Raw genomic sequence first — 10,928 nt, 5'->3', positions numbered from 1 at the left:
AGACAGGTTTGGGCAGGACTGTAAGCTATAAAGTCATCAGGCTTAGAGATGACAGGTCAGAGGTCATCATCAGACAAGTTTCTTGGCGATGAAGAAGTCTTTGAGTCGTTTCATCTGCCAGAAACCAACCGACAGCAGAATAGAGGTCTGCACCACGGCCCACCATAGCACATTACTGTTGGTGTCCTCACTGATCTGACGAAACACCTCCTCTTTCTCCTGAATGGGAAAAGGGAATATAAATCATTAAGGGAAAACGATTCAGAAGAAGCCCTTACATTTGTTTGAAGATGGCATTGATTTAATATCAGTAGGTACCACACTGCTTCTACCGTTTCCTATGAGCTCCCTGTTGTGCAATGTACTCACTTGTAATGTCATCACGGGATTGTTATTTTTACAGACAGGACAGTAAAATACTGATTTACCCTCTGGTACTCCTGTTGCCTGGTGATGTACATCATCTGATCTATGAGGTGACGGAGGCTGTTCTCCAGAGTCTGCATGTTGTTTTTGGTCTTGTCAGTGTTGGGGTCAATCGAGTGCTCCCCCATCTGAACGTCCAAATGTAGCTTCTGTGCAGCAGGATGGGGGAAAGTTAGGGGTTATTTAATGATTATTCTGCATGTGTAACGGCATGTTTCCATCATATTTAAATACATTTTCTGTTTGGGTCTGTAGGTCTCACCTGCCTCTCTCTGGCAAAGACAGAAAACCTTGTGGAGTTGGTTTGGAAGCAAAGGTAGTGCTGACCAGAGGCGTGAGCTGTGAAGGTGAATTTACCAAATTTGCCATAGCGTTTGGACATCAGAATCTAGAGAGCAGAAAAACACTGTTAGGACAACATTTCCTCATCTATGGATCAACAAAATTGAGATGTTGTTTTCATTATTTTGCTGAGGAAGAGGAAATGATGGGTTAGAATATGAAAAGCTATCGGGTATAGCTGGTAGATTTTCTCATTTATGTCCATTCATTCTTTTACTTTTTTCCCCCCAAAACATGAATTTGAAATGAAATGAAGTCTTTTTCATATCGGTGTCAGAGGAAATTATTTTACTTTTTACTGCACTACATTTATTTAAAACTATAGTTACAAGTTGCTTTTCAGATCAAGCTTCATAATCAACACATATGAGAAAATGAAATATGATACTGCTTTACAGATTTAACCGTTCAAAAGTATTTTACATTAGCTCCATCTCCAACAGCTACAACATTAATACTGTTTATATGTTTATGCAATATGCATCAATAATAATGGGTCATTACTGTAGTAATATAACACTGACAATGTGAACCTTTTTTACTTTACTTTCTACAGCATACTATCACCACTTTTAAATGATTTGAATACTTATTCCACCACTGGCAAAAAGCTGACCTGTGGTGTCAGACTGGTGGTATTATACAATTGCAGAGATACGCATTTGTTATGTAAGTCTTATAACTTCTCATCAATCAAATGGTGCGGTTCCGATCTAATACTGTTAAATGCATTTTATCCTTGTTTGGGTTTAGTTTGAATGGGGAAACCAGCACATGTTTGTGTGAGCCTGTCTTGATGATAAACCTGTCCTGTGAGTGCAGTACCTCATGGTCTGGGTCTCTGACTTTCACAGAGACGCCGAAGTGAGGGGAATGGGAGAACGCCTTCAAATCCCAGGGCTCCAACAAGAAATAACCTGAAGGTAAAACACATTCACATACACAGTAGAAGTCACGGTAAATATTAATATATAAGTGTTAGATTAAGCATGAACAAGGTAATAGAAACACCGTTTTTTAGATTGGGATTTACTTTAAAAATCATAATTGTAGGAAACATACTTTTGAGTTCAGTTAGTGTACAATTACTGGAATACTCTTATAATTTCCTTGAAAATTTGTTGTTATTGAAAGATGCTGTTTAATTACGGAAATGGCTTTTGCAGTTGCGAAAAAAACACCCACTGTCATTGAGGTACATATAACATTACCATGTGATTCAGCGATCACGTGGCAATGCACAATGCAGTCTTCCAAATCCAGTTCAACATTCATTACCTCTGTTGAGACTGTAAACGACACTGAGGAGGAATATTCCCTCTCCAGGACTCACCGGTGACCAGCATGTCTTCAGGAATCTCCTCAATGATGCATTTTTCCTCCTGCTCTCCCAGATCAAAATACATGGCTGCTGCCAACATCAGGTAACACTGCAGGAGAAGGCCAGTGCCTCGCAAACTCATTTTCAGTTAACAATGTGCTATTAAATTACAATACACGTGATGGTGACCAAATGTTTGGCCTGTGCTCCCAATTTCCTTTTTTTTTTGGTAGATCTGCAAATTCGTACTCAAGATTGAGGTCTTTTTTTTAGCCAAACACCTGTGTCCTATACTATAAAGTGGAAGGCTACGAGAGGAACAGTTTGAGTGTGAGAAACTCACAGGTGCGGCCTTGTGTGACAAAACATTCTGGTCGATTTGTGACTGGTTAAACTGGGAGCCAATAGCAAAGATAATGCTAAAAATAGCGATTGACTGGGACCGGCCACTTGCTACAGATACAGATAATCCAACAGTGTGCACACAATACACCAACATGGAAGCAGGAGTAGCATTGTGAACCTTTTACACACATCCATGGCACATGCAATATTTTCTATTGCCACACAGAAAAGACCCACCAGTTAATATAGTAATGTCAGAGGTTCTTTAGATGAGATGAAACATGTTGATATGAATATTGAAGTAGACTCGTTTCATACTCCAGTAGATTTATAGGGCCTGCTCTGTATTCACCTCTCTAAATCAAAAGTGATGGATGCTAAACTGTGCCCTCGGGGATAAATCACTAGCTGCAACAAGATGCAAAAAGAGCAAGTAACATATCCACCAAAGTCTTCATCCACTTTGGTCGTCCCTCCAGAGTGAGAATATGTATGAGCACACTATAGCTACTGTAGGGAGGTGATTGATGGTCAATCTTGACAAATGCACTTCTGGCCTCCTGACTTATTTCTTATCTTATCGATATTGTTTTGTACTTTTATAATATGCTGTTTATCTTTTTAACCTTTTAGGCAGTAAGGATTACCCACAATGTCTCTTACTACAGTACCAAATAGAGTTCAGACGTCTCTGTAAATTGAGTGCAAATTGTAATCCAAACCATCGCATACAATAGTTGCCATATGTTAACCCTAGATGAGGTCACTTATAAAGTAAGCACCCACACACAGAATAAATCCTTCTCATTTTTAGCATCTGCAAAAGTTCTTTCCTCCCACACTTCAGTGGTTTTACAGAAAGTGTGAATACTAAATCACCAGGTTTGATGTACCTGCCATTGAATTGATTCAGTTTTAAACTGTAATGCATTCATATTGTGTCTCTCTTGTAAAACATATTAATAATCTGCATTTGACTGTGAACCACACAGTGCCATCCATCAGTTAGTTGTCGCAGTATTTCCTTTTGCTATTTTGTAAAATTTTTTAACAGATTTTTCCTGAAGAAAAGTATTGATCTTCTTCTTTGTTGTTTATTATTCAACATAACTGCAGGGGACAGAGTCTATTGTCATTTTAAGTTTTTTCCTGACCATACCAAAACAATTTCCTATAAATCTGGTTAATATAGCAAAAAAACACACACAAAAAACTACTGCATCATTCGTCTTAGTACTGTGTACCTATACTTTACACTCACCTCTCTCAGACGAACTGATGAAAGTACTGTTGAGGAAAGCCAGAAACTGGATCCGCTCCTGTTTCTCCTGATTCTCTCTTGGTAATTTTCCTCTCCCTCGCCATTCAAAACGGAAGGAGCTCCCTCTTGCACCAGATGTTTAGTTCTTATTGCTGTTCAATCTGTCATCTGCAGTGTTCTTTCTGTAGTGCTCGATGGGAGTTGCATTAGTGATTTTCTGTTTTACATATTGATGTTCCATATTTATTTTCAAATTCATCAATTTTATGACTAACACTTCATCAGGAGGAGTCTGAGCCAACAACGGGGCTTGAACCCACGTCCTCCACTTCAATGCATTTCTCTCTACAGCTAATGTGATCCTGCAGCCCCAGTGTTCGTAATATGACCTTGAGAGCCCAAATGGAAGTAAGCCCAAATGTGTGGTTCAGTTTTGAAGCTCAAACTTTGCACTGAGAAGGATTTTAGTCTGTATCATTTTACTCTAAATTATAATTAGTTGATGTGAAGTGCTGCAATAAGAACCCAACTATACATGATGTCATATCTTTCTTCAAACTCTCTCTTTCTTGGAGAAACAATGAGATCACAGTACCTCAAGATCTATTTACACTTTATTGACCATACAGAAAACATACAGGCAACATTTTTTTGTACTTTTTTTTGCATTTTTTACAAAAACTTTATACATTTCAATTTACTATCTGGATAACATAAAGGCATACAAATCATTACTTTCAGATTTGATGTACTGTACACTACAGGTTAAAATCCTGTCAATAAATATATTCTTTATCTTGAAGAATATGACCACAATGTCTCTGCAAACATTATGTTTTGAATGCGGTGAGGATTAATTTCTATGTCTGACTCACTATTCTGCTTGTACTACTGTACTTTTGCTAATGGACCAATGGGTTTCATGTCCCCCCCTGTGCAGTCTTTATTGGATATAGGGATTTTAGATCTCAGATCTATCAGTGTGAATGCACCGCAGATCTTTTACTGTTGTTTCTCCTTCTTCTCCCTTTCCTCCCCTTCCTGGATTTCCTCTCTTTCTTTTCTCTCCTCTCCTTCTTCTCCTTCTTCTCCCTCGTTTCCTTGCCTAGTCATAAACAGTTGTCCGGGAAGCACTTCCTCTCTTCCTCCAGCAGGGGGCAGGCTAATCCGTTGTTGGCTGGGTGCATTATGACATAGCGTGTGCGGTGCTGCACGCCTGAGTCTCCACACTTGCTTTTGCATAAGCCCCAAGGAGACCATGATGACACCTCGCAGTCCAGAGGGGTATCTGCAGAGAGAGGGGTGGGAGATCATCACGTTAACATTGAGGGCTTGGTTCATACTTATGCAGCTTATAACATCATTTTTTAACCTTCATTTATGTGAGTGAGTTTTTGTTGGCTGCTTGCTTTTTTGTCAGTACAGAGCTCCCTCACAGTGCTATCACTTAATAACTTAACTGTAGCATTTGGGCTTGAAAGCCTTGTTAAAATGCACCTCAACTGTAATACAGGGAAAGGGAGCTTATCGTTGAAGTCTGATGTTACATCATGTTCTTTATTTTTTTCATTCTCTCTTTCTCCGACATGGTGATCTTGCCGGGCTACTTCAGCCAATCCTGTTTTGAGCCTCTGCACAGCTGATTTGTATCACAGACTTGGTTGTCTTATAAAGAGTAGAAAAGCAGAAGGACGGGCGATGGTACGGAAGCTAGATGGACAGTCGGATAGAGGGATGGAGCGAGCAAGTCAAATCTCCCTTCAACTAAGGACAGAGATGATACAGTCATTAGTCTTTTTGCATTTTACAGATACAGTCTAGAGCAGATTCGTTCTCATCTGTAGTGAAAATTGTTGTTCAAGCCCTGTGGAGAAGAAGGATAAACAGATGGAGGGGGTAGAACGGAGCACTCGGATCAAGGCAGGAAAGCCCAACAGATTCCTGGCCCTTCTCTCTTGTTTGTTGATGGGTAGTCAGGGGAACGGATTTGTAGTTTCTGATTCTGAGTCAAACCTTAAAAGTCACCCTGAACACTGAATCTGATTACTGCACCATCAGCTCTACTGCCAGGTCGACACGCTATCTGTTTCTTTTCCTTTTTTCCTGCCTCAAAGAAACCTTTCCTGGTCAAGTCATCTGTTTAGACTTTCTGTGGTGAAAAATGTTTTCATAAAAGGTTATTTTCCTTGGAGATCATCAGTCACACAGACAGGTTGTTTGACTTCTGAATTGTTGGCTTGACATCTAGTTTGACACACTCTTCATCTTCATTTTTCCAAGCCCTCTTTCTACTCTTACATGCAGTTGGGCTTTTATTTTTTTACTGCTACCACTAATCTGTACAACAGAGACTCTTAAATGTTAACAGTCTGGGAGCATTAAATAAACCCAGTTTCACCTTATGGATCCAGATCTTGTTAAAACATATGCGTCTGCATCCTATTTTGGGTCACAACCAAAACCTTGCTGTACAGAATTTCTGTGTCATTATTCTTCTTTAAATGCATCTTTAGTTTTCCACTGGATGCCAGATGTGCCCCTGGCACTCTCTGATGCCCTGTTCTCACTTGGCTTCTCTGGTTTCTGGTTGGAAGTAATTGAGTTTACGTGTGGCCTGTAATGGTTCCCAAATGCTTTCATTTGAGTCAGCAAAAGACCAAGACCCAAGCTACTAACATTGTGTAAAATCCTACATCTGTTCTCATCACCAACATACCACAGTTGGAGTATTTGTGCTCCTCAGACTTACGTATGAGGGTGTCCTCAATCTCGTTTCCTGTTGGCATTTGTTTCGACTGTGTGGGCTCCACAGGCAGGCTGTTGATCTGATTGGTCTTCTTTATCTTAGTCAGCGTTACTTTGGCGATGGGCGGCAGGTGCTTCACGCGGGGATAGTAAAAGGAGTTGGCAGGGTGGCTGGGGGAGGAAGAAGTGATCTGTGGAAGGGAGTAACGGTTTATAGCGATGTCCATTTTATTATGGAAAAGACATACATGATTTCACAAGTAAGGTCTTTGTGTGTTGAGTACTTATGGTACTGAATTGCTCATTCCAATGATTTTCAAACAGTGATAATTAAAATGATAGATTGTTCTGGCCACTGTGTAAACCGTGTGCTAAAACATTGCAAATATAGGGTGAAGGAAGCCTGGTTTTAGCCATCGCTGGTTTTATCAAGTAAATGTCTCTGTTAACACGATTAGTGATTTTGGACTTTGGATTGATGGATGCTGCACCTGTGTAATTTTGTCCTGTGGGAGGGTCTCGAAGTTCGGAGAAGAGAAGGTGAACCCGCTGTCGGTTCCTGCATCGTATGGGAAAAGCTCCAGAGACATATTCTCTTTCCAGTGGTCGCCATCACACAGATCAATGCTCTCCACGCCCACAAACCAGTCCGGGCTTGGAACGAGACGCACAATAAACGACAGCTGCAGATAGAGAGGAGGAAGTAGAGCGTGGGGAGGGAAATGGAGCATAGAGAGAGAAAAAACAGAAGGGGAGGGAAATGAGGAGGTTTGTCGGGAGTGAGAGGTGGAGAGAGAGAGAGACGGAAGGAAAAAGACATGGGTGGGAAGAGAAAAGTAAAATATTGTTATTTTTTTGTTGTAGTATATGATTTGGTTATTGGTTGTCAGTGGATAACCTCATGTTGTCAGTTGTGATGTGACTATTGTGAGTTGAAATGCTTTTCAAATGATCTTCAGCTACTTAGACATAGAATTAATAGCTATAGTGCACAAAATTAATATTTATCAACACTTGACGTAACCATTCATTTAACTTTTACAACAGCAAAGGAATCTCTACAAATAATTGGATTCCTTTGGAAGTCATAATAAAAATAAGGGCTTTATCATTCTGATTTTGTCTAGACTACATCCTAACATCCTTCCATCCTTCTTGTGAAATAGCATTTAGTTGTGCTTTATAAAGCTTTATCATCCCGTGTTGTGTTTGATGATATCTAATGATAATTTATTTCACTGTGCTATAGTGTGTTAAATTAAAAGCATGTATCATCTTGGATCCTTGTCTTCCACCCATCTCCCTACAGGTGGTGTTATTTAAGTACCAGAGAACAGTTTGTTTAGTGTTGGTCTCCAACTGGCCTTTTTTGTATTTCTCTCACCTCACGTCTCCTCACTCTGTCTTGTCTCTTGTCCAAGCCTAACATTGTGTTTGGTCAGCCATGTCCCCAACTTAATGACCTACCCAGAGACTCGTCAATAAGACCATTAATAGCCAAATACCATAAGTTAGGCCTGCTACATTTCGGAAACTCTTTTGGGTGCAGCGTTTTTATACTCGAATTAACCTGCAAGGTGCACAGATTTTACAGCAATCTAAGTATAAGTATACATATAGTAAATTATGGTTTTGAAAAGAAGGATGTGTGATCATGTATGGTCCACTAAGAAATCATTAAGCCCTTTAACCTAGGCTATGGAAAGCATCCCCTTGACTAACATGTTGACCTACATTAATGCAGATATACTTGATACCCTGAGCCAGACTGAAGGAAACGAGGTGTCAAGAGACTTACATAAGAGTGCCTGGCGAAGACCTCAAACTCTGTGTTCATCTGGCCTGTGCCTCCCACAACAGCGGGAGCGGAGAGGATCCCATAAACACTCTGGATGCGTTCCCCGGCCGCCTCGACTTCCTTCATGAGCGTCCAGGCCTCGCCCTTCTCCGCAAACTCCCTCACTCCGTTGCTGGCAAAGGCATTACGCTGCCACATGTGGTAGTCGGAGCTGTGGGTCACGCCTATGAGCAGAGAGACAGGGAAATGAAGTTAGTTGTTGCTGCAGGTATTAGTGTGCAGTCATCGGCGTATCTATGGATTATTGAGATGATCATTCAACATTTGTTAGCATGCTTTCTACTTTTGCCATTTACTTCCTGTACTCTGACAAATACTATAATCTGATATATATTTCTGTGTGTAGTTTTCTATATTAACCACCTGTTAGACTTCCGGTCAGTATTCTCTTTTGCTGTGAACTTACCAATGAGGTTTGACCACTGTGCAGGGGGGCGGTAGATGGGGTATTGTTTGGGAAAAGCTGCCTTGGTCCACTTGCCAGAAAAGGTTATCCTGTACTGGGCTGTTTCTGAGGCTGTGCACAAGGGGACGTCAGTAGGGACCGGCATTGAATGAATGCCTTGGCCCAGCGTCAGCATCATGACGATCAGGTGGTAGAATGCCTCGGAGATGGAGAGGATGTTCCTTGTGGTGTCCATGATAATGAGGGCTGATTTTGAGGGATGATGAAGTGCCTGAAAGAGGCAAGTGAGGACAAAGAAAGCAGAGAAGTCAGTATTGTTTCTGTCAGGCAGCTGCAAATGTGTTCGTGTAATCGCCACATACAACACATTTTTTATGCTTTCTGCTCTTTTCTTGCTACGCCCCATGAGGTCTGATTTCTGGCACTTTTACAGGCTAAATCTAATGAGTCAACTTATTCTGCCAAAGAGGATTCCTTCAGTCTTATTTAACAGCTTTGCAGTTAGTTGCCCTTTGTCCTATTCATTTTGACATCTTTATTCATGGTTGTCCTGTTCATGTCAGATCTGGTACATGACAAGACTGACAAAGCAAACTGGTGAAAGGGCAAATGTCTGGCTGCAGCATCAGGGTCGAGTTTAACAAGTGGGGCATGTGAGTCAGATGGAACATTTCTTGTTCGTTAAATGTTGTCAACTGTTTTTCCACTGTAGTCGTGTTAACCCAGTTAAGCAACGTAGGAATTAGTGGAAGTTTGGTGTTGTTTGTTGCCATAGCAACAGCCTGATGAGCTCTTCATTGCTGCCAGCAGACTTTTGTAACTTTGGATACCTCATCCAATCATCACTTTGCAACTACATGTCAGTCATCCTGCAACCTCGCTGAACTCTTTCAATGACTCTTGACTAGTTTGGGGCTTCTCTCTCTAGTTCCTCTTTTTCAACAGTATGGATTAAAAAGTCTTTCATGAATATGTGTGGACAGTCCCTGATTAGTGAGGAGCTAAATGTTCCCCAGTGGGAAATCATTTTTCTATGAATTTCAGCAGCAGCACCTCTTTGCCTGTAAGAGCTATATACATGAACAGCATGCAAATAGAATGGTAAGCATCAAGTAGACCACTTAATGAATTGCCATTCGTATAAAGATTTGCTCTTAATATAATTTAAATTTTGAATTTATGAAAGCTGGTGCTATTTCAATTTACATATGTTACAAAAGAAGAACAGGATGCATTTAACACTTATTACTCCTAATCATAACACATTGCATTCATATATCAAATCTGTTACATCCACACTTTCTTGTCATGTGTTTGCTTATGCTATCTAAATTTGTCACAGAAATAATTTCCAGTAATTATGCATGCATACTTGGTAGCCCTCCATGATGATACAGCTGCCATTTCCATTAATGGCAGGTTCTCTGTGCTGTCAGGATGGATGGACAGGACGAATATGTGAATGTAGAAGCTACTCACTGATTTTGCTCAGGGTTCCAGATGAATGGAGGGTTGCAGCAGATGGGTGGAGAGAAGAGCTGGAGGTGAGAAGAAGGGGAGAGGAGAGCGGTGGATGTGGCTGTCGAGAAAAGTGACTGCGAGCCTCCAAGTTCTGTTTCGCTTATTTATATCTTCCAGGAGGTTTACCCCTCTCCCTCTTTCCCTCCTTTCTCCATTTTCTTCCTCCTCTCTCCACTCCCCTCGTCTCTTTTTTTCTTTTCAGTACTTTCTATCTGCTTGTCAGAGACTTCCCTGCCCCCTTCATGCCCTTTGACTTTTGGCTCTCCGTCCTCCACTCTCCTCCTCCTCACTCTCCCCTACAGTACTTGTTTTAAGTAGCCCATTAACTGGCTAATGCATTCAGCAGTTCTGGATGCACTGCCAGGGGTCCTGTGCAGCTCCGTGGGTAGAGCGTCATATCACAGTGTGATACTGTAGGTATATACCCAAAAATATGAATAATGAGGATAATAATGCATTTCTAGGATTCTCTAAAATGTCTCTTGGTTAGGTGTTTTTAATTGTTAAATCCAATCCCAGTACTGCGTTTAACTAGTGTAGGAAGTTATTTTGCCTGTGTCACAGTCAATTTACATAACTGCTTTGATTTTTTTTAGGGCCCCATAAAGTCAGGTGAGTTGAGGCTTCATCCAACAAAAGTTTGATGAGTAATAAGGTTTAAGATATAAAGAAACAATGATTTTTTGCTGGAACTGGGTCAGGG

The 10,928-nt window shown here is 40.8% G+C and overlaps 2 protein-coding genes across 2 annotated transcripts; both read right to left on the bottom strand.

The window, feature by feature from the left end:
• Positions 1-4: 4 nt before the first annotated feature.
• On the bottom strand, positions 5-2,246 carry LOC311013932 (transmembrane emp24 domain-containing protein 11). The gene is made up of 5 exons (XM_084010240.1): positions 2,102-2,246; positions 1,594-1,685; positions 689-814; positions 429-575; positions 5-219 (listed from the first exon to the last, which is right to left on the bottom strand). Exons 1-5 carry the CDS (start codon positions 2,229-2,231, stop codon positions 70-72), a joined length of 645 nt encoding a protein of 214 aa, XP_083866366.1. The 5' UTR covers positions 2,232-2,246; the 3' UTR covers positions 5-69.
• Positions 2,247-4,291: 2,045 nt separating this feature from the next.
• Positions 4,292-10,330, bottom strand: spon2b (spondin 2b, extracellular matrix protein). Its single transcript, XM_084009999.1, has 6 exons — positions 10,184-10,330; positions 8,705-8,975; positions 8,239-8,462; positions 6,932-7,123; positions 6,445-6,631; positions 4,292-4,983 (listed from the first exon to the last, which is right to left on the bottom strand). The coding sequence occupies exons 2-6, from the start codon at positions 8,937-8,939 to the stop codon at positions 4,805-4,807; spliced, it is 1,017 nt and encodes a 338-aa protein (XP_083866125.1). The 5' UTR covers positions 8,940-8,975; positions 10,184-10,330; the 3' UTR covers positions 4,292-4,804.
• Positions 10,331-10,928: the final 598 nt, after the last annotated feature.

The sequence above is a fragment of the Eutrigla gurnardus genome (assembly GCF_963514095.1).
Source record: "Eutrigla gurnardus genome assembly, chromosome: 5".
NCBI lineage: Eukaryota > Metazoa > Chordata > Actinopteri > Perciformes > Triglidae > Eutrigla > Eutrigla gurnardus.
Note: the sequence above shows the minus strand (reverse complement) of the source record. Positions and strands in the feature narration are given on the sequence as shown.